The 24,769-nt window shown below is 39.9% G+C and overlaps 2 protein-coding genes across 4 annotated transcripts in view; both read left to right on the top strand.

The window, feature by feature from the left end:
* LOC145454734 (uncharacterized) overlaps window positions 1-24,769 on the top strand; it is a 136,133-nt gene that overhangs the window by 89,917 nt on the left and 21,447 nt on the right. The gene's annotated exons all lie outside the window — the stretch shown is intronic.
* Window positions 3,421-15,723, top strand: LOC145453962 (histamine H2 receptor-like). 3 transcript variants are annotated; one of them, XR_013919987.1, is made up of 4 exons: window positions 3,421-5,253; window positions 11,540-11,956; window positions 13,290-13,591; window positions 15,016-15,150. XR_013919987.1 is itself a non-coding variant. In XM_080331924.1 (4 exons), the coding sequence occupies exons 1-4, from the start codon at window positions 4,220-4,222 to the stop codon at window positions 15,212-15,214; spliced, it is 1,896 nt and encodes a 631-aa protein (XP_080188050.1). In that variant the 5' UTR covers window positions 3,421-4,219; the 3' UTR covers window positions 15,215-15,723. The 3 variants fall into 3 exon arrangements, 2 of the variants coding, with proteins under 2 accessions (XP_080188050.1, XP_080188051.1); XM_080331924.1 differs by having other exon boundaries at window positions 13,290-13,535; window positions 15,016-15,723; XM_080331925.1 differs by lacking the exon at window positions 13,290-13,591 and having other exon boundaries at window positions 15,016-15,723.

Raw genomic sequence — 24,769 nt, 5'->3', positions numbered from 1 at the left:
TCATTCATCCAGTTAATGTCGCTGTTCTAAGGCTAGTTCCGGGACTTATGTTGAGTACTATAACTTATAAGTTATCGTCGGCCCCGCTATAGTTCGAATGATGAATGGAGATCGTAGAAAACTGCAACTAATACGTGTGGTTCTTGAATTGTAATTTCATCAAAATACAAAGGAGAATATCATGACTACTATTATTTCCCAGGTACACTTTCCAACTCGTGAATATCGATATTAAATTTCCGAGCGCCGCTGCCAATGAAGCAGCGCTCAAATTCAACTACAAACGAACAGCTGCAAATCAGAATCATTATTATTTTCTCTGCCATTCTTCAATTTATTCATAAAGGCGACAGAATTTGGACAGAAATTAAACAATGGTATACTATGTAATAGGGATGGCGCGAATGTGAATCCCTGAAAGGTTTTGGTTCTCTGTGAACACGAGCCTGAAATGAACCGGTGACGTCATGTGACTTTACATTGCCAAGTCAAAAACCTTATTCCCGCAAGGTATATTGCATGGAATGCTTCAATAACATCACAATTTTGTTACGAGAAATTATTGTGGAGAAATTTACACTCTTTACCTAGTGCACGTTCAGTTGTTGATTGATAAACATTGCAATCTGGCGTGGGCTACGCTTGTCTGAATAATTAAGAAAGTAGAAATCTACGCTCATGTACTTATAGGTAGAGATTCGGCAGACATTCTCGGCTACGCTTGCCTGGATATATAATATTGTAGAAATTAACCCTCGTACCGATCTGCATGTTTTGTTAGATGGATATGCATCAATCATTATTACCGGTGCTTGTTAGGATAACAAGAATTTGCTTTTCTCGTTATTGTCGATACGCCACTATTTGTAGAAGATACTGTGGCCGAATAGTCAAAGCAAAGCTTGGAGCCGTTCGCACAATGTCAGTCGTGGCGATTTGTCTGGAGCGAAGTGTATCATCATAATACCTTACAGTATTTCGTTGTTAAAAATCTACGAGAATTTCGATTGACCGGTAAGATCTTCTCATTCACAACTATAGTAATAGGGATCCTTAGAGTCTTTTCAGAGCAGGAGCTCATAAACAGTTTGGTTATACCTGGGACCCAATCTTCAGTTTCGATTTCTGATTAGCTGCATTGCGTTTCCAGTTCAAGCAAGTGGTGAGTTAGTTAGTTATTCTAATACTTATAACCGTAATAGTGTGATATGTCCTGCAAAATTCTCGAGAAAAATTATAATTTTTTACCATGCTTTGGTTATCCTAATTTTTCGTTCAATTTCAATTTTTGCTGTAATGGAGACAACTACGGGAAGTTACATTCAATGAATTTTGGCAAAATATGTTACTATTACTGTAAAATTATGTTATTTCACAAAAATATACGCATTGCACAACCTTCGTTTGGTTGTCGTTGCATTTCAAGTTGTTTTTTAAAATGATAATAAGAGGGATGACTGAAATTATGCTCAATATCGTCATATTTAAGATTAAAAAAATTCATTACAGCTTGGAGTTACTACCATAATTAGAGATTTGGATATCGCCAGGTTGCGTTTAAAACAGATCGCTAACTTTGTTCGATTTCTGGCCATTCCTATCAATGCCAGGGCGGGATTGCACTCCCAACGCCTGGTGTCTGATCGATACCCATGAATTCCTTCACGTTTTCATTTGTACAGCGTCGTACTCTTCCATTATTAATGGCAAGTATCGAAAAGTGCACACCGATTGAGGTATAAGAACTGAAACTAGTTTTGAAGTACAGTACTCGATGACGCTTTCTCTTATTCCTAGCACTTTTCATCAAATTGTCACCGGCCATAAAGGCTACGACCTTGTGGTGAGCCCCACAATTAGGATCTCGGTGATTCTTTATATTCATTCAATTCGGTCAGGGTTTCTTAGCTATCTGATGATTTTCTCTCTCTTCCATTCTTTCGTTTACAGCAGAGGTCTCAAACTCAAATGTGCACGCGGGCCAATTTTCCAGTTTTGACGACGCCGCGGGCCGCAGCATCTATAGGGGGATTATATGTCTTTCCAAGTAGACTAGGCCTTATTTGACGGGATGAAATTGTCCTATTCAAAGTGTGCCGACGTACCAGACTGACATTCAACACACATCGTAAAAATGCCATTTACTTTTGTAGCAATTTAGACCTGGCACGAAAAAATAATCACATTTATAACTATCTGAATCGAATCGCCGTTGTGCTTGATAGATAATAATTATAATATATAGACACCATGCGAGCGGACAAATGCATGATGTCATCATAAAAGCTATCTCGTTATAATTTTGCAGCCGCTATCAATATTTTGAATTTAACAGATTGATAAGATATGATATCACAGAATTTAGGGTCGAGCAGTGTAGCCCAATCCAGAATTCGGGTATACCCCTGATAACTGGGCTATTAATCTCATGATTGTCCTTGGTCAAATACCTTGGAATATTGGGGCATGTAGATAGCAATATATATATTTTTGCATGTGTCATAGTAATAAAAATGTAGGAACGCCGAACATCGTTACATCGTTGGAGCGTACCACTGCGGTATATTCCTTACCTTTAAGTGGCCTTAATAACATGTGTATGTACGGACCCAAGATGTAACTAACAGATTCCCAATGTTTGCCATAACGACTTGCTTAGATAGCGGAATACCAAGCTACTACCTTCCGATCTATTACTATTCCCCATGACACGTGAATAGTTTGTTGCATTCATATGGCTGCAACCAATACGGCGTTTCACTGGAGTCATTTTCATTTTGTCATCGAGTCAGCCGGAGTCCGAGTAATTCTACGAAAGTTCGCGTCCCAGTCACAACTTACAAATTTCAGTCACAAATTATCTAAGGGTACAGTTTTATCATCATGAATTGGAAATGTGACGAAATAATGAATCTTCTATACTGCATGGTAGCGTTTCTAATTGATGTGATGGTGAAGTTTGATGAATAGTTTCAGGCTTTCAGAGTAATTTGAGAGGAATCTCAACTTTTAAACCTGAAAAGATATATTTGGCACTTATATATTATCAAATATTTGAAAATCCAAATTGTCATCGCGGGCCGCACAAAATGCTGTGGCGGGCCGCATGCGGCCCGCGGGCCGCGTGTTTGAGACCTCTGGTTTACAGCATATAGTTGTTTACTGCGACTTGCATCATGATCCACTTTGTCTCTGGGCTTCTCCAGACATTGAATGAAGCGGTGTTTCTGAATAATATCCCGGGTAAAGCCCCGCCTCGCGAGACATCGACTTTTTCGCGCGATTGATGTCAGTAATAGAATGAATCACTTTCTTCGCTGTTACATGCTTGGCTTATAGCCCTATATATATTTCCGTATAGTCGCAATCCGGATATTTTCTAAATAGGTAAAATAAACAATGTATAACCTTTTTTTACCGAAATGTTGTCACAACCGCGAGTTATTTCATCACGGTTTCAGCTGATCCGTTGCCAGCTATCAGAATATGATCTAGTCTAGTCGTAGGCTATGCCTTAATTACCTTCAACAGAACGAAGGCGCGTGCTTCTATGCTCTGATTGGAATCAAGCGACATGTGCATTGTGTACAAATCGTCTGTCAGAGTCACGTATCCTAATGAAATGACTGGCATGATTCAGCGATATCGAGAACTACCTGATCGGACGCTACGCATGTGACGTCAAGGAAGCGACCATAATCAAGTCAATTCAAACGCGAACGATCCGTCAGAAGTAAACATGAAGGGCCTATAGCTTGTATGATTTCCGCTTCCTAGCTGTAGCTTTATGGATATTCGATGTTCTATATATCCCAGGCATGATTATGGTTTAACAATGCTAGATACAAATGAATAGAATGAATCAAATGATCTTAGATTTTATTAAGACAGCATGCGGTTTAATTTCTGCCCGCGCCGTTACAAGATTTTAAAGCTTTTGAGGTTTCGATTTGATATTGTCACGAATTGCAAGCACGGGCAGTAAGCCATTGGATATTGATCATGTATCACAAAGTTTGCTGAACACCATTCCACAATTTGTTCCATCGAATGAAGCGATAACGATTATTGTTGGAAAGTGTTCCGACTTATAGTTTGGATCTCTCCCATAACTTCGTCGGAGATTGATTGCTATCCTTTTGTGGATATGATTTGAAAGTTTCTTTTCTTAATAGCTAATAAATTATCGCAGATAACCTAGATTAGGCATCTATCAGTTATGAGTTCATTTGCAAGGCTTCTCGTGACACTGGTAGTTTCAAACGTCTGCGAATGCATCACTGGAAACCGGAACTTTACAGAGCAGACACCCGATGCCACGAATGTGGAAGACTTTTCTGGTACAAAGCACACGGATGATTGTCCTAAAGCTAAATTCAGTTATCATGGAAAATCGATATTGAACTACTATCTGTTTATGGAGTTTTGCGACAGAAAGGACGGATCGTCCAAGTACATGTCGCAGATCTGCTACAACAAAGACTTTTCTCATAACGAGTACTACAACGTCACCTATTTAGCCGCGTGCCACCAGGACGAATTCCGAACCGTATGCGACGCAAACAAGACATTTATCCCATGGAGAATTTCTTATAATCCGCAGCGGCCCGGTTCTTTCCTGGCGGATTTCAGGGCTCAGAATGATATGGAATTGGTAAATATGTCGTGCCGCATGGTCAAGGAGTTTCTGGATGCTGCTGAACGAAAAACGTTGAAAAACGACTCGTCGTCACCAGACGTATTTATTCCAGTAGATTACTCCGAGATTTACAATCCATATATTCCGTTTTGCCGTAATTTTGCATGTGGACAAGGCAGGCTTTCGGCAGGACAATTATCGGTACGCGACTGCCTGCCTCGGGAATGCAAAGCAGTGATACCGTTCGTCATGTTTTTCGATGGTATACTGGCGTTACTTACGATCGTATCAAATGCGTTGGTTCTGGTGGTGGCAGCGAGAACAAGGATAATGAGAAATGTCCCGGGATACTTCAAGATATCGCTGGCCCTCGGTGACCTGACGGTCGGAGTGTTTGTGCTTCCTTTTTGCATATTTGTGACTTACGCGTACTACCTTCGACCGATGCCCTTTCGTGGAGCGTATTACGAGTATTCAATCACAGTCCACATGGCACAGTCAATGGCACACTTCATCGGGTTTTCAACAATCATGTCATTTGCCATCTCGGTGTACACGATGGCTGTTGCGAGTGTTGATCGTTACCTGGCGGTCACAAAGCCGTTTCGATACAGGTGAGACGATTTTATTTTTGTCCACATTATTAACGTTTGTATCACTTCAACTCATAAAAAGATTGTGATAGAATAGAAAGGTCAAAACAGGTATTCACGACTTGCAAAAGTTTGTGAATCAAAAACCATCACCATGAACTATTAATATAGTGATGAAAATGGAACAATAGCCTACATTGAGACGAGGCACGCACGTTGAACGAATAGTACGAAAAGTTGAAATAAAAACTTGAAATAAAGAGGATTCGAACACCAGCAACCGAAGCTGAAGAAATTTCCCCTCAAGTTCAACAAAATCATTTCTATGGAAAATTACAATAAAAAATGCACCAATTAATATTTATCTATTGCGATAATATCAAGGGGCAGTAGAGTGATATACCCAGTAAATGTTCGAAAACGCTGGGAAATAAGATGCCTCCGTATTTGAATATTTGGAGGTCGATCCTCACTCCCTGAGGCCGGAAGTTATCCATATACATTACTGGTCCAACAGTCTAAATTATTTATGTTGGCACGGATTTGCTAGTGTATATAGAAAAAATATTGCTGTCATTATAAGATAATACCGGAAGAGTAGAAGTTTAGGTCAGCGTAGGCCAATCGAACACCTATTGGATACGCGAAATTGGCTTCGCGCAGTAACATTTAAGGTGTTTCAAGTTTTACAGACCCACACTCTTGATCTACACTCCTCCTTATTGTCACACGATCTGCGTAATCGGTGTCTTACAAAAGCCTAGGGTGAAAGTGGACCGTGATCAAAGTCTGCAGCTGAGGAATTATAAGGTTTAAAACGACCAACGTGGTCGAAACGCCACGCGGTATTATCAGGGATGGGCTAAGTCGGGGATTGTATTCTCCTCCATTTTGAACTGACAAGCGAAATCGGATGGTCACGCCGATAGTTGAATCAGCGGATTCGGTGTATGGCAGTGGTCGGGAACCTATGTCTCGCGAGCCATATAAGGCTCTTTTGGGTATAAGATATAGCTCTTTGCCAAATATTTATTTTTGTACTGAATTGATCAATATTGGTAAATTTTCATAACGGCTAGAATAATTATTCTCGGGGCAGTATAAACATGTCTTTGAGAGGTAAAGAAAATGCGGTCTTCAGGTTTAGGGGCTCGGACCCCCCCTTTTCAAAATCATCAAATTTGAGTGACTGTCACGCCGGCGGCCAATATAACTCGCGAATTCTATGTACCCGACTCAAAATCTTGCATTGTGCGATACATTGATTAATCAAAGAGCATAACAGACATGGCGACGCCCATTTCAAAGCGCAGTTTTCCAATACACATTGTCTTCCTGATCTATGGCGTGAAATGAACTGTTGTCGATGTGACATTCACAATTACAAACTCGAATTACAAACAACGCCATAGCTATCCACGTTCTGGATTAGTAACTCTGTGTAGTACCGGCGATGAAATGTTTGCGAATACCGCAACGTTATGTTACCGAATACTTTGAGAATTGAGAAGCATTTCGACTTTCGGAATCAGTGTGACAGCCACATCCGATTAATATCAGTTAAAATAAATTGAATAGTATATTCATATTGAAATAAACCCGGATATTTTCGGCTGACACTCGTCAGGGGTAATCAGGAGTAACTATAATAAAATTCTAATCTACTTACGATGAATTGCGTTATCAATGAGGCTTGGTACGTCTGTGCGTTACGTCACGTTTCGAGCTTTATTTTCGAACAATAGATACCAGTTTTTACAGAGAAAATATGGCGCTCACGAGGAATCCGATGTAGTGAGTCCAAATTAGTTCTACCATGACGTCACAAATTTTCAATTGTGACGTAACAGTTGATTGACATGTATGGCTCTTTGGGAGTTGAGATGGAAAAAATAAGGCAAACATGGCTCTTCGGACAAAAAAGGTTCCTGACCACTGGTGTATGGGATACCTGATTCGTCTGGAAAGAACTAATTCAATTCGTCCATATGTATATCACACTACCAAAACGACTGTACTGATGCACCCCGAGTCAGATTAAGTTTAACAAATGCACAAATAAACACTAGGAAGGAAGTGATGCCATATCTTGATTATTTTCATTGCCATGGTGGTGAGCAAAATGACGCATTATTCTCCGAAATTGTTGTTGTGGTATTGATGGCGTTTGGACGTCAATGGGGATTGGGGATTTTACACCAAACCCGGTAATATTTTTATGATTAACTCTGAATTGGCGACTTACAGCGCGGCCCGCTTTTGTTCTTACTCTTACGTGGGTCGCAATTCTCTGAAATCTTAGTCATCGCACTGCTGGCCTCCAATCAACCTGGTTACTATGCATAGTTTAAATACTTACCGATAAGGTACAGATAGACAAGCCATCGGATACCATCACGGTACAATGACATTGTCGAATTCAACTGCAGACGCTGTACGCTATCAAGATATGCCGTTTGTCGCAGGGATGTCGTAATAAGCATTTAACTTTTGTGACTCGGTTTGGTTAACTGTATCTTATAGCTATACGCAGCCTTTTCCAAATTAGTTTAGAATTAGAATCGCTGAAATCGCGAAAACCTGGAAATTGAATCAAGTTCAGTTCCTATCAAATCAGAGCATATTTTCATTTGGATGAGGAATACAAGTGTATGTAAAGCAAGCTTGGCTCGTTTCGCACTGTACAGTTCCCTTGTGGCATTTTCCAGAAAACCAGAAATTATATTAGAATTCAAATTAGAGCATAAAAACATTTCACAAATTAGATTAGAATTAGAATTGGAGAAAAGAAACATTTTACAAATTAGATTAGAATTGATCAACGGCATATCGCTCTAATCGCTACCAAGGTCTTACGCTCTAATTAGTGTAATTACACAGCTACAATTATCTAGTTGTCCAAGTCTGGCATGGCATGGTATGATTTGGAAATACGGTTTGGTATGGAGCGGAATTTCTGTATGGAATGTGGAAATATGCACGTATGGTATGTAAATTTCCAAGTATGTATGGAAATACTTTTCCATACATCCATAATTCAGCAGTTTTGCCAGAACTATAGGCGGAATCTTGCTTTCGATCTGTCACATATATTACATACCTCAGAAAATCATTCACTGAAAGGTCTCTTTTCAAATCTCGAATAACGACTCAGACTCACCCCCTTCGACGAGATATTTTTGAAGACAACAAACTTGTGCGACGCGAATACGAAGAAAATTATTATTAATGATAATTATTTTACTCCTTATAATTAGGGCGATTTTTTTCGATATGTCAAAATAAGTCAGAATTTTGTCAAAATTGAAGCGTTAGGTAAAAAATATCGTCAAATTGTTTACACAGTCAAAACATGTTTGCAACCTGCATTTCGTTTTATTCTGGATGTTTGCACTGTCGGTGAACTTATCATTTGACATTTTACAGCTTGTAACCTACTTTATAGGCTTATCATATCATTGTATACGGTCTATTGTCTGCTCATTGTGAATCATAAACGGTCAAATGTGAAACAAATAGGTTGATATGGTGTTGTGCTCAAGGCACCGCAATATCCTAAGTAACGCAAGGCTGCTTGGGCAATCGGGCATTGGTTCTTATATCAAGAAGCGCATGATTGAAATTGTGATGTAGACCAGTGGTTCTCAACCGCCGGTCCGCGACGACATTCCTGCCGGTCCGCCGAGTATATTACAATTTTATATCTTAAATTCAAGATGCAATGTAAAAGGCTTTTCCATTGATAAAATAACTAAAGCATCAAGTTTTAAACTGATTCAGAACTTTGTGAGGTAACATTCCGGCTGGAAACATGTTCGATTTGACTTAAAGTTCCAGACGTGTCATTTGACGACATCCGAGCGACATAAGTATAGAACCAGTACGAGTTGACTCATCGCTAAACAGCGCAGTTTGCGCGAGCATTCGTCTTCAATTCATTCATTTTGTGCAGGACCGTAGCCGGGGCACCCAAAACCGCCCATTCGGAGAGGGGCTGAGCTTGAAAATAGCCCGGAATTATTTTGTAAATGAACATCAGGGTTGTAACCAAGTCACAAGGTTCCGAGTCGCAAGTCAATCTCACTTTTATAGTTTTGACTCGAGTCAAGTCGAGTCATTTTCAATTCACCACCGAGTAGAGTCCGAGTCCAAGTCACTGAGTAGACTGCCGAGTCCGAGTCATCGTGTTTTGACTCGAGTCCGAGTCCAAGTCATTGTGTGGACTGTTCAGTTTCGAGTTAATGTCATGTGAAACCCACTTTTCACAACTCTACTCGGTGATATTGAATGCTTCTCATTCATAATGCCGTATCCTCATTTCTCTCATTTTCAACAGTTTCTGGTAGCATTTTCAAGTACTGGTACTGATATAGACGAAATAATATATCAGTGTGATAACTTTACTATTCTTCGAAATTACAATGAAATGCCTGTCTTGGTAGACCCAGTCTTGAGTCATATTACTAGGTCCGAGTCATACGCAATGACTCGAGTTCAGGTCGAGTCGAGTCGAGTCGAGTCATTTTTCATTTGAAAAAAAAATGACTCTCGAGAGTCATTACAACCCTGATGAACATAAATCATAGCGTATTTTTTTGATACTTTTTCCAACATTTTTCAATTTCTTTTCGTGCTTTGCACAATTTAGTGTCACTAAATGTCTTGCTTATTAGGTACCCTTCTCCGAGAAATACGCATGATTTATAGAAACAGGCATTTGGGCGTCAGCCATTACCGCGCCACGACGTACCAACACATAATAATGAAGATTAGGCTAACATCTACGAAAGGCGTGCCAAAAATTCAGCGGCGAGAAAACCGATTGAGTCATGAATGATGGAAAATTTTCGCTATTGGTGCGACTAAGCTACTCAAACTCTTTGCATACACTGAGTACAACGAATGTCTTCACAAGTACAGGTGAAAATATCCACCCAACTGTAGGGAAGTTTGGCTTATCGCCATGAGGGGACCAAGACCAACGCTTTTGAGGCTGGGCTGACGAAGTGCTTTTTCGGCAGGTAGCCTACGGCCGGTATAGTTGCTGTAAGGTGTTTTCTGGCGTCACGCATTGTATTTGTAGTTGCCAGAGTAGTCTATGCGTCTGGTGGCAGTGGGCAAGGAGCAAGGTAGCACGACAAAGGTGCTTGGTGCGACTCCGAAACGCTTCTTGTCTCGATATTGTCAAAGAGAAGAATATAATTCGAGTTGGCGTGGTCGGTTAAGCCCACAGACTTCGATGCGAACGACTGTAAACGACTCTGGACGGTAGCACGTTTATCTGGACAAGGGCATTTTACATCGACTCAGCAGACTGACTACCATAAAATCACATGGATGGTATCATGAAGATAATTATTTACGATCAAAACCTTCTAAATGTCACTCTCTAGCACCATGTAATTGCAAAAAACGGTTGCATGCTTTACATTTTGGCTTCATTTCAATTTTGAAAGTTCACCGGTCCGCCAGACATTTTTTGAAATTTTGCCGGTCCGCGAGGTGAAAAAGGTTGAGAACCACTGATGTAGACAACATTGTCAGAATGAAGCAACACGGTGTGTCACCAGCAGTGTACGCACAACTTCAGTGTTGCTAGCCAACAACTGCTGCTGTTGAACGTTTTTTCTTCATTCTTGGCAAGCTGCTTAGTAAGGACAGACACTTTCTACCCGAGAATGTAGGAAAGTATCTTTCGCTGTACTCCAACAAATTTTAATTATTTCTACCATAATGCGTGATGTAACTACTGGAATTCTTCATAGGTCTAGATTTCGTTACAACTAATCTTTTTCATGTAAACATTTGTCAGTTTTCAAGTCAAAAAAGTTTTTTTCAGGCCAAACTACTTCGTAAGGACAGACAGTTCCAACCAGAAATGTAGATAGGTAGTACAATTCTAACATTATGTGCGGAAACATCTAATTTGCATACATGATGTAAAAATGTTGTGAAAATTAAGTTTTTTAATGTCAAAAAAGTCCAAATTTTGATTTTTCAGGTCAATGATCTTCCGTTTTATAGGTAAAAAAATATCGTCTTACTTATAATATAAAAACGAAGGATGTTTCGCCCCCAATCGCCCCTTTTGGTATTTTGGCCACCCTGATCCTCAAAATCGCCCACCTTGGGAACCACTGGTATAGTCGATTGATTGTCTGCCCATACATCTGCACGACGTTGAATTTGCCGGAGCGGGGCAGGCTAAAATTGATAAGACGTAAGGCAAAGGAATAAAACATACATTAACATATAGTATAGTCCTACTACTTATCAAGCGATTACGGTTCTTTTTTCTTTATAACAGTGAAGGACGTTACCTGACGAAACGAAGAAGTGCATGGGCATTATTTTTCATATGGCTTCTAGCTCTCGTTATCGCGGCTTTCCCTATCTTCATTCGCGCCCGTTACGGGATATCTGCACTCAACATAGTGCTGCCTGTTGGAGGCGAAGCATCAATACTCTTCGCAACAACGCTGCTTGTTCCTTTGCTTATAGTATGGATACTGAATTGTGCCATGTTCAAGAAATTACGCGCGTGCGAAGAAAGACGGAACCATAGTCGCTCGAGCAGCGTGGCTACAAATTATTCACAGCGTGTTTCAAGGTCCATGTCGAGCGATGTGGTCAAATCAAAACTGAGCGCAGGTAATATAAAATATGATAACAGGATGTCATTTGAAATCACGGAGAATGCGGACAGGACTGCCCACATTTCTTGGTAAGTAAATTGTTCTATATAGTGACACGGGGCCCACCGTAACTTTAAGTTGTCGTAAGTTAACTTAAGTTATCATAAGTCCCGAGTGACATTACTCGGCGCATGCGATGGAACGAAAGAGATTTAGATTTCATCACGTTAACGCACCGCTGCCCTCTATTTTCGATATCAGTTGTTGTGAAAGAGGTCCTGTAAAAATTTACTCAAATTGAAGAGGAAGGTGCAATTGCCCAGACGGCCATAAATTATTTCAAGCACAACCAGAAACTATAAGGTGAATTATTGGAAGAAGCCAAAATATTTTCGGCTGGCACGCGGCAGGGGTAATCATCGTCAACAGCTAATGGAGAATTGAGCGATCATAATTTTTCGCCGAAGTTGATAATTCTACTCATGCGAAAAATTTAATGAGACGACATATTTCATTCTTTCATGTGCCATGGACACGACTTTTATCAAAATCAGCCAACCTACAGAAGGAGTTAGTGCATAATCTAAAAATAGTACATTTAGCACAGTTCGTCTGCTTGGCTCGATTATTCTAATTCTTGTGCCCGTGATACGACCGTTGATACACTAAGTTCTTTTCAATTCTCTACTAGTTGCTGACGATTATTCGCGACAAGTGCCAGCCAAAAATATTCGGGTGTTTATTTCAACATTAATATATTACATTCAATTGTATATTGAAGCTCAGTACCTCCAAGTGACTCCTGAAAGGAAACAGTTTGTTTCCGACTCTCTAATTAATGATCTAAGTATGTGATACAAATACATTGTTGTATAATTATAAGTGAAATTGCATAACAGAAAACAAACCATCAATATAATATACTGCGCAAGACGTGAAAAAAAGAAAAAGCACTTGTACATTCAGAAAATGTAGAAAGTGATTTCATAGGTCTTCCGCACAGAGTTCTTTGGAGGTACCGAACTTCAGTATACAATTGAATAGTATATTCAATTCATAGTGAAATGAATATACTATTCAAGTGTGATTCTTGCAGCATAATACGACCTCCTATCTCGGGACCCGGGCCCATGGTGATCCGCACGCCATTTCCTCCTGTAATGCCCTTATTGTAACAAACATCGTTATAGAAAGGCTACACGGTTCGTGGACATATGGGCATTGTGCATGCGACACTTGATCATGTGGATACGGCTATGGTATAATCATAGGGTTATGGTTCGGGTTCGGCTTAGTTTCAGGGTTATAAAGTCACATGCTCAAATGTCGCTCCACAGGCCTAGATATCTAGAGAAGATTCATCTCATTTATGATGGTTACCGCTTGGATACCTCTATATTTATTCATTATTCGCCGATTCAGCGCCGGTCAACCCACGTCCGCGTGCGAAAAATCTCACGGAACGGCATTCCACAAAGCCAAGAGAAAAAGCAAGCGAATGTACAACAGCGTAAAAAAATCCATACACAGAAGAGCAAGCGGACTCTCCTTAAAATCCGCCAACGGTGATCGATCCGTCGCAAGGACCTTGGCTGTCATGATCGGAGCCTTCACAGTCGCGTTGGTGCCTAGCATCGCAACGCTCGCATCTTATGCGATCCTGGCCAAGTAAAAACGAGTTCCTGAGTAATACGATTCTGAATCGGGCATAGGCCACAAGTCGAGTTGAGTATCCGAATACCTCTGGTGTCGACCAGAGTTGGATCAATTACATTAATTCAGTTCAATTACAATTACAACTACAAGTACCCCCTTGCATGTTTCAATTACATTACAATTACAATCACTCTATGCTAATGATATCAAATTACAATTACCATTGCTGTTAAACATTTAATTGAATAATCATATTATAATTATTAATATAATTATAATAAATGCAAACGGAAAGAAGCTCCCGATAACTACAAATTACAAAAATTTGGTTCGCATGTACATTTTTACTTGCTCAAAAACTGATGGATTGCATTTGTTGAACATTAGAGTGTGAAAAGTTTATGGCCCCCGTAAATTTGGCTATGATTGAGGGTAAGATTGGGAGAATATCTCTTCAAATAAGTGATCAAGTTTGATGAAGCCTTGATGGTTGAAAACTTGAATTTCTTTTTGCAATTGTTGCAGCAAGCCTCAGTTTTGATCAAAGATTTGAAAAAAACTCTGACAGGGGAGTAAGAAATGGTTCAGAACAGGTTTCAGAAGAGTTGATTTGCTGTTCATCCATTTTTGAAGTATTAATATGTAGACCAGTGGTTCTCAAACTGGGGGGCGTGAAAGCATCTGAGGGGGGGGGGGTCGCGAAGCTGCGGTAAACTGGCATTTATTTCGCGCACAGCACGATTCACCTTCAATTTATATCTATTGCTCTGTGCATAGCCCGAATTTCATATTTGAGGATTCTCTCATCAGTCATAACCTTCCATGCCATCAAACTATTCGTTGGGATTGCTAGCATTCTGGTTGCATTTTGTAATTTGACGATAAGGGGGCGCGATATTTTTAACTATCATAAAGGGGGGCATGTCTAAACAAGTTTGAGAACCACTGATTTCGACTATATATCAATTTACCAGGTTTTCTGTTGCTACTGAAGTATGGGAAACAGTTTACCATGATTGAATTATCTAGTTAACCAGACACGCATAGCACACCTATGTAAATAGGCCTAATTATTTTATGTCGTGCTTGGCTGATTCCAATGAAAATGTACCGTAATTGAAATTGTAATTAGGCAAAATTTTACTCAAATAAAAATTACAATTACATGAAAAATTTAATTAATTACATTCAGCTCAATTACAAATTACAACTGATCCAATTCTGGCGTCGACGGCATAGCAGTATGAACGATGTGGAAAGTTCACATATGTACCAATTGTGGTTTACAGCCTTTCGCAGTGGAAAAGGGTAGCTACTCTATAATTCACCTTGATAAATAAACTATTAGTCGAAATAAGTAGCTTATAATTTCAGACCCTAAAATTCATCTCTCACTACTCAACTCCAATCATTAGAATTAAAAGTCGATTCAGATTCAAATACTCGAATCATGGTGTCCTGCCCTAATCGCAAGCAATATGATTTTTTGCAGTGTTACTACTCCCAAGATTGAGAACTACCTCGCGTCAGCGATCTATTTGGCTTCGAGGTTTCTGTTGTCCAACTCGTTCTGGAACTGCATCATCTACAGCGTCCGTAACAAGCAGTTCCGACGAGCCGTTTGGACGCTGTTTGTGTGCAGGAAGAAAGGGATTGGCGGCAGGACGCGTCGGACACGCTTACCCGGATGATCGCCGCATATGGAGGTAGTTGAGGACTGTTTTGACTTCCTGAAAACACGCACAGTACGTATAGTAGTGACAAATATCAGTGGCACGAAGGCAAATCTATGCCGCTCCATCGCGTATGCGCAGGATCCGACGAAGAGTAACCTGCCCTGGAAAACCGCAGTTTTACATACGCTTCAGTAGAATTCTACATCACATGAGAACTGAATAAAATCAGTGACTTTACTTGCATATTCTCTTCAGCGGCCTTACCTCACTTGATTGTCTCTTCAATACTCAGTAGATGTTACCATCAAGGGGCTATTTTGATAATAAAATGTTTGTCTTTTTGAATACAAGAAAACGTTTGCTCACGATTGTACTGGTATATAGTCCAAATTGTAATTTTTGGCATGTGAAACTGTCTAATATAGGTCAGTTGCAAGCTATTGAGTACATTTGTTTACCTTTGAATGACGATTTTCAATTGCTATGAAAATACAATGTGCAAATCCCACCTTATATGAACATGACATATTTTCTACTCGAGATTGTACACGAGAATTGAGATATCTATAATCGTGCTTTTAATCACGCCTTATAATTAAATCAATAAGCACGAAAAGTATGTGTAAGTCATACGTATTGCAGGCCTCAACAAATAGCTCGTTAAAGGTATGGAGTTTTTAAAGGAATCGAAATAGCATGGACGCACCTATGTACTTTCGAGGTTGTGGTTGATTTAAAAGGATATTCTTCAGAATAAATCTATTTTAGAAGCAATTGAGTCACGCTGTTGTTTTACCTATTATTATACATTGACTTATGTCTCATTAGTGACATGTCATACGCTAGGCTAGAGAGTTTAATTACGTTGGCACAAAGATAATGTTTCGCTATTGCATTATGCATAGCAGTACGGGAGTACATGCCGCAGCGTAAAAGTAGTGTCGCATTCAATATTGCCGTTTTTTTTATTTTTTTATCTAGGCTCCTCCTCGCCATATCATTCGTGTGAGAGGACTCTTATAAAAGCCTAGAAGTGACTCGGCAGATACGGACTAAATGAAGAAAATTGTTCTGGTGTAAATAACCATAGTAGTCGACAAACACCATGAATACCACGAACAACAACAACCTCGCCGTTGCCGCGGTTCCTTTGAAGCACGGGATGATTACAACACAAATTACGCCGGTACGACGAACTGTTACGCCAGCAGTAGAACACTGCAACACCGAAAATAGCTACACAACGTCAAGCGGCTGCATTTTGATGCGTCATCATTTTCCATAAATACACAATATGTGACGTAGATATACTTGAGAATATCACATTTGGATTAAAATTATTCGTTGCTGAGTGTTAGATAAATACTACAATAAATTAAGATTAGATATTCAAATTGAACGCTGTGGAGCGTCGTTACAAAACTACAAAGCGGACTAGCAATTTTGTGGTTTATACAGACACTACAGAATTCATTAATCTGCTACATATATGAAGAATAATTCCATGTTAGTTTCTCTCTTTTCGTGCCTGTATTAAGAGAAACGCTTTTCATTCTGACGATTTCGTTCACATTACCAAGACCCACGGTGCAAACATATAGACTTTATCTTTTAAATAAATCCGAGATCTTTAGAAGGATGATGTCGACTTGCACATTGACGACATGCCCTCGTTCAGTTATGCAGGATTTTCGGGACACATTATCACCGACTCCCAACTTCTTTTGAAACCGCGCCAGGCGAGAGCATACAAAAGACTAGACTTGGTCAGATCTTAATTGCCTTTTCCGTATGGATCTTAGACGGAATTTTGACCAGAAACAGTACGATCTCGGTTACAAACCCCTTATAGCAGTTGTTCGCAACCTTTTTGACCTCGCGGACCGGTAAAACTTCAAAACAAATCTCGCGGACCGGTGAACCTTCAAAAACTAAAATGCACTCGAAAATAAATTACGACAGCTTGAAACTCCATTTAATGACGTCTTTCTGGTACCATACGTGGTTCTATTGAAGTTCGCGAAGTCCTGTTAAAGACTAACTTGATTGTGATTGTTCGGTGTCTCTTGAATGTGAATTTGCAATAGGCTCTATTTCAGGGGTTCTCAATTTCCCTCGTATAACGAGCCGCCTTTTAACAGCAAAAGACGCTGCGGGTCGCATAACATTATTACCGTGTATTTTGGGCTACTATTAAATTTAAGCTACTGTAACCGTAGCCTATTTACCAGTCGTAATCGGGCATATAGTACATTTTTATGCATTCTAAAGCATTAACGGACAGCGTTTGTAAGTTTGCAGTAGTTGTTTTTTGTCAGAATATGTATCTTCCAGCGGCGCTAGTAATACCCTCCATGGAGCGTGCATTGGATTCGTTGCCAAGTCAGCATATGCACCTTAAAATTCTTCCACCAGAGAACCGAACTCTCTGTTTCAATGCGTGAGCGAGTAAGTATAAAATAATGGTAGCTTTTTCGTTACAGAGGCCATTGTCACTTTGAGCTCTCAGTGATATGAGAAGAATTCTGGCATTCGGGGTCATTCCTGAGCAAACCAATCAACCCTTCTCTTTTCCTTCCATGTCTGGAGCCCTGCACCAATAGTTACCAAGGTCAATTTTGTCACGTTGATGTTTTTCGCTGGTCCCATACCCGCGTTGGCCCTGTCAGCATTTCCTCTGGAAATATGTCACCTCTGATAAAACGCACCAAGATAATTAGCTATGCACTGTATGTGGACTGTGGAGTCGGTGGATTCGTCCAATGCTAGGTTAAAGTGGTCTACACGGCAACGCTTTTCAGAACATACGATAGAAGATAGACTGCCATTGCTGTTACTCTTCTGGTCACGTTTGAATCAGACAACTGTAGCTTCGAAATTTGTCAGGTGATGTTGTCCTTGCTGCTAAGTTCCGGAAACGGCGAATATTCGCACAGTATCTTAAAGTTTTATTGAAATCACACCTTCCCCAGCCGATTTCTTGGATTTAGCGATATTCCAAGCAATTTTGAACGATGCGTCTGTAACGCCATCGGAAATTCTAGCAGTGCCTCGAAATATGGATTGCTGGGCTTGACCCCTAGCTATAGCAACGTTTTTTCTAAGATCAGGCGATATGTATAATTCCAGAAGAAACTATCGTGGTATCATTTTCAGCTTCTACGCTTCGCTACGACAACTGTTCTTCGACAAATATGTCACATCGGTTTTCCATTTATACCTGAGAAAGCAAGTTCATTGTTCCACGTAGAGTTAGATTACAAACCCAGTTTCGCCGTTTAATTTCCCGTTCCTTGTTCTTGTTTCTGTTCAAACCATTCGCGGCGAGTGAAAAACTCTTTAAAAGTGTACTACGCAGCGAGATTCTTTGAAACCACAGTCCAGCCGAATACCGATTCAAAACAATAACAATCTAAACTCGAAAATATATCAAGAAACCAGAACATTTCAAAGAATGAGTAATCAAACGAAACAGAGGCAGTGCGTTAAGAGAGCTAAGTAGCGAAATTATTATGTAACAATACGCTACACCAGTAGTAATCGCGTTTATAATGAAAGATGTCGCGGGCCTCAAAACAAACGACTGCGGGCCGCATGCGGTCCGCGAACTGCGAGTGGAGAACCCCAGCTCTATTATACTGTAAACAGTTGATCAATTGAAGTTTGTTCAAAAGTCTTCGTAGCTTTCACATATAACTTGTCCGAAACGAGCTACAGTATACTTTTTGATAGTTTGTTTGTAACACTTGTACCATTGTGACGAACGCCGAAAGTAGACAATGAGCTGTCTGTTGCGACGCTACGCATAAATTACGTCCCACTCTTCTGAAAATATTTAAAAATTTGATGTGTATTTCCCTAATCAATGGACAAGCACTCAACTTCTCGCATTTTCTGATTGACATATAAAATTCTAAAACATCGGGCGGACCGGCAGGAAACTTGTCGCGGACCGGTGCCGATCCGGTCCGGTCCGGATCGGTGGTTGAGAACCACTGCCATATAGGATATATACACATAAAGTCAGTTTTGATTGAATTAGTCACTACAAAGTCGCGACCAACAGTTTAAGAACTCATGCATTATAGGATGATCGGCATACAAATGTGCGATATATTGGGCCACATCAACACAGAGTCTTGTGTTGTGGGCCCAAGTATCCGAAACGTGCAACCACACATTCGAGATGAGAATGTTTACCGCACCTAAAGAGAGAAAATTGATATTACGACGCCGTTCATCTTGTTTAAGGTAGGCTATATTGCTTGTGGAAGAGTAATTTTGAAAACTTCTGTTCAAGATTAAGGAAACCACATCCTAATATATATCCGCAGCCCGCAGATTAAGCGTCTTTGATGGCGATTTCATTAATTCAATATTATATTAGGGGTTTCAAATAATAAACTCCTGAAATCGATTAGAATTTTTACGAAACGATACGGTGAAAGCATGATCTTCTTCTGAGCGATAAAAGCGGAACACTCGATAAAATATATTAAATGGTTTTGAATGTGTCACTTCGAGACCTATACTCACTATATTGGATCATGTATGTATTAGCTGTTTGAGAGGAACTTGTTTCGGTGACGTGTTAGCGATCTGCTCAAGAGGTTTCCAGTTGATGTGTTGCGCTAGGATGAACCTGATGAGGCCAACTGCATGAAGAGCCGTAAAAACACTTCTCCGCTGTTCCAAAAGTTGGTTAGCATCATTTTTCTTCTTCCGATCGGTAATGAGTTTGTGGAAAGCTCGTTCTCTCTTTCGACGCGATAGAACAATGAAAGGAACTTAATTGGTGAAATGACAATCAAATACTTGTAAAGACAAACCTAGACCCGAGCTATAGTGAGATACATGAGGTAATTCCTCAGAGTTGCTGTAGCGGATTGTATCTGACAAAGTGTAAAGTGTGGGCTCAAAATATATCTAAAAACGCTTTTAAATGTCAATCCAATGTTTGGGTTGCCTAACAATATTTTGGGTCCATTTCGATGACAACTCTCACGCCAATGATTACCGAAGCAAAACATATCTTGCATCAATACACCTTCAGATTTAACCATTTCACTTCACTTATTCCTATCTGGCTTCCAATAATTGTATGTTTTTATCATCCAAAACATTATAATTTCAATTATTCGAAGCAGCCGACTTCGAAAACTATATAATTGTAGTTGTCTAATGACTAATGAGGCTAACTAGAGTAACATGCCGGTAATCTAATACAATCTAATATCTGAAATGCTTCTGTGCCTTAACCTTAGTTCCAATCTAATTTGTGGTTTTCCTGAAAATGGTGTGCAAACATTTGCCATTCTCGTGGTTACGGGAATAATCTGAGATTTGATATGAACTGATCATGATTTTTGTTGTATTTCTTACTGTAAATTCAGCAATTCTAACTCTAATCAAATTTGGTAAAAGATTGTTGTATCTATAATTCTAATACTCCTCTAATTTGAAAAAAATATTGTAGCTATTATTTTAATTCTAATTCTGATCTAATTTGGGAAAGACGAATATTCTCTATAGAAATTTATCCTACTCTGCTCAATAGCACCAGAAGTTGCAAAGGAGTCTTGGCGTCAAGAATATCCTGACTTCATGTCGCTACGATATGTAAAAGGAAGGCCATGGCATTTTAGTCCAGGACCGCCCGAGTGACCCATCCGGCACGATTGAGTTAAAGCGCAGTTTACCCGATAATGTCCACGACGGCCAAATCGCGACGATCGGTGCTGCGGTATAGGGTCGTCTAGATTTACGTGTTCGGTATTCATATTACGGTGTGCACCGAGAAAGGATTTCAACACTAGGATCAACCAGATATCTACGTTGCGGCACGGATCGTTAACACCTCCATTGACCCAGAAACTTGGTCTCTCTTTTCGACTTTCCTTCTCGATCTTGTTAGACTTCACAGGCCCGAGGACAGCTGCACACGAGACTGCCCAGCATACGGGCACCGTGAGTAGGGTTACATTTATAGTGGTGCGAACCCCTGAAAAGTTCAGGTTCGTGTGAACGCGAACGTGAACCTATGGCGTCACGTAACGTCATATTTCTAATTCAAATTCAACATTTCAGTGATGTATGCTACAATATACCTAGCGACGACTCAGGTACATGCTGACTTTTTAAACGTCAGCAAATGTATCAACTGAAATCAAAAGCTATAATAATCCCATAAAAGCAATATCTTCCGTTGCTTTGCCAACAATTTGGACGAGGACTTGCAAGGGAATATAAGCTTACGCCTTAACGGTCGAGGCCAGACCGGACAATGTATTCGGCGTCTGACTATTGCTACATTGATATTGAGCAGAGTGTAAAACAGGTTTATATACTTGCTATCGATATAACCCCATATACCAGAGGGGGGGCAACTTCTCCGATCGGTGGGCCAGATATGGTAAAATGAAGTACTTGGCGGGTCGGATTACAGATATACACTAATCGCGTATTTATCAACCTATACAAGGAATAAATCTTATTTAATGTAAATTTCAAGATTAAAGCATAGGGACCAAAACAGTATTTAATGAATGTATTAACAGTCGTCGTTGAAGTCAATCAGACATCTGTGGCCGATCAAAGTTATCAACAAGTTCTTTGAACTCTGGTTGCATGTCGTATGTAGAAGCCCTTAGTAAAGACAGCACGCGAGAATCAGTCAGATTGGAACACAGCTTTGTCTTATTAATGTTCACGGTCGATAATATAGGTACACTCTAACAGAGCTAATAGTTTCATGTTCATGCCCAACTTTCTCAGGTTGGTAAACTTGGATTCATTCTGTGACGCATTATTTTTTCAATACTTTCAGAATAGAATTTTACTTTCAGGATAGAAACTCTCTGCAGGTCAAAATCCCTTTGCGAGCCGAATGTTGCCCGTCACTATACCATATACCATAACCCTACAAAAGTTACACAGTAGCCAACACCCCAATCGCACGGATTTGATTTTTATGATATAGTAAACACGTCCAAACAAAATGGATCCCGTCCGAACGCCAGATTTTTTACATTACACAACGATGTATTCTTTATATCAATTTAATTGATAGGCTGAATAAGCATCATTCGCTAAGTATGTACAATGTACATCGTAGTGTATTTCGTTCTTGAAGTTGTGTGATTACGGGCCAAGCTCACAGCAGAGAGTCACTAACGGAAAGCCGATTATTTCGGGCAAACTTTTGTAACAAATCAAGTAGTTTTTTTAGATTGGTAAGGGGCATGCTTGTTTAGTGTTGATTTTCTTATGCTACCAGCGCCATGCTAGATTGGTCCGAGGTTGACATTAGGGATGGTGCGAACGTGAGGTTCACGTTCGCGTTCTGTATGTGAACCTCAGAAATTTAGAAGTTCACGTTCACGTTCACAAACGAACCTTGGTAGGTTCTGCACTGTGAACCCTTTTTCATATATTACAATTTTTCATGCTATTATAACATCTTTGGTTTAAATTCTTCGCATTTCAACTTCGGACCACTCTGTGCATGGCACTGGCAGCATAAAAAATCAACACTAAACGAGCATGCACCTTGCCAATATCAAATATTTTAGTTGCTTTGTTAGAACAGTTTGCTCGAAATATTCAGCTTTCCGTGAGTGAATATTTAATGACTCTCTACTGTGCGTTTGACCCGCAATAACATAACATCATGGACGAAATACGCTATCTGGGAAGTCAGCGAACGATGCTTATTCAAGCAATCAGTGAAATTGATAAAAATCTAGCAGGCGCACGGGATGCAACTTGATTTTATATGTTTATTGTATCATAAAAACCAAATCCGTGCGATTGATATGTTGACTACTGTATAACTTTTTATGGGGTAATAATTAACATCGGAAGCAAGAATAGAAACCCGTTTTACACTCTGCGCAATATCAATGTAGCAATAGTGAGACGTCCAGTACATTGTCCGGGCTGGCCTAGACCGTTAAGGCATGAGTTTATATTCCCTTGCATGTTCTCGTCGAAATTGTGGGCAAAGCGACGGAAAATTGATTTTATTATAGCATTTTAGTGCACCAGTTGATACATTTGGTGAAGTTTAAAACGTCAGCATGTGCTTAATTAAGCATTGTGGCTTATATATTACCTGAGCCGTTGCTAGCTATCGCGTACATCAATATATCACTTCACTGAAATGTAGGGTTGGAATTAGCAATATGGCGTCACGTGACGTCATAAGGTTCACGTTCGCGTTCACACAGAACCTTTCAAAAAGGTTCACGTTCACACGAACCTGAACCTTTTAGGGGTTCCCACCATCCCTAGTTGACATGTAACGGGTAGTAGAGGCACATGCCTATATACTGTCGTCGTTACATCCCAGACGCAAAAGTGGCGGATTCTCTAATACGAATCGACCAGATTGGGATCACTCAGTGTACAGAATATTGACATCTTGACAATATATTTGTAAATCTTGATTATCATCATGATCTTAACTTGCATCAAAGCAAACCAGTAGGACGAGCACAAAGTGATAATCTCCCCCTAATTATACGGGACGTTCTATTGAAAGCTATTATCAGATATTCTAGGCGGCTGTATTTCCGTTTTTGCGAGTAATTATTACGGTTAACTCTAAAATCCCCGTTACATTAAAAATATAATTTCTGCATCGTATAAAGGTCGCTTGTTTGGCCTTCGAAGCGGTGATTGTTAGGCAGATATAAAATTCCACACGGATGCTTTAAGTCACAATCGCTACTGGTATTGCGACTTACGAAAATGTAACAGTGAGGAAGCACTACGTGTCGAGTGACAAATGAATAATGTGCAATGCGCATTGCACAGCGCACATTCCGCGAGAAAATAAGAAACTAATTGCAGGCCTTTGAATAGGTATTAGGTATACACGACAACAAAATTAAAACGCACTGCTAGACTCAGATATAGTCTTTTCGAAACCAAAACGAATTTTCGGGGATTACACGATTCTGCGTTTATAAGTACCTATTAAGGAACGTTACTTGGCTATTTCGACCAGCAACTGTTTAAATACGTTGCTTTTTTGAAACGATTGCAACATCAAGGTAACGAAAATGTTTTCGTCGCATTTTGTTTTTGACGAATCAATAATCAAATTGTCGGTAAGCGCGATGTCGTTGTCGAAATTCGACTCCTCTTTGGCACTTATCGCGAACACAATAATCGCCAGTAAACCGATGATCTATGAAACAGACAAGATCTGTATGGACAAGCGCTGTTACAAGAAACATCCACATTTATAGGGATTACTAATATAACAGCACGATGACTCGTCAACGTGCATAGCTTGAGGCATTACAAAGTTTCACAAAGACGGCGGTACGTTTCTGATACAACGAATGCAATACAAAGAGTTGTCACTTATCACTAAATTATGATATCGTATCAAAAATGTCATCGTAGATATTAACTGCAAGCAGACGACGGATGTGGTATTAGTTGTGTTTACAACAGCATTTGCCCCTATCAATCTTTGACGTTCCGATGTTATGCAGAAGCACTTGCCAGATGTTTAATTCCATGTACCTCGCACCGTTTCCGTGTCGACAGCAATCAATA

This window comes from Botryllus schlosseri, chromosome 13, assembly GCF_051294905.1.
Source record: "Botryllus schlosseri isolate E-star chromosome 13, Bs_hap1, whole genome shotgun sequence".
Classification (NCBI taxonomy): Eukaryota; Metazoa; Chordata; class Ascidiacea; order Stolidobranchia; family Styelidae; genus Botryllus; species Botryllus schlosseri.
Note: the sequence above shows the minus strand (reverse complement) of the source record. Positions and strands in the feature narration are given on the sequence as shown.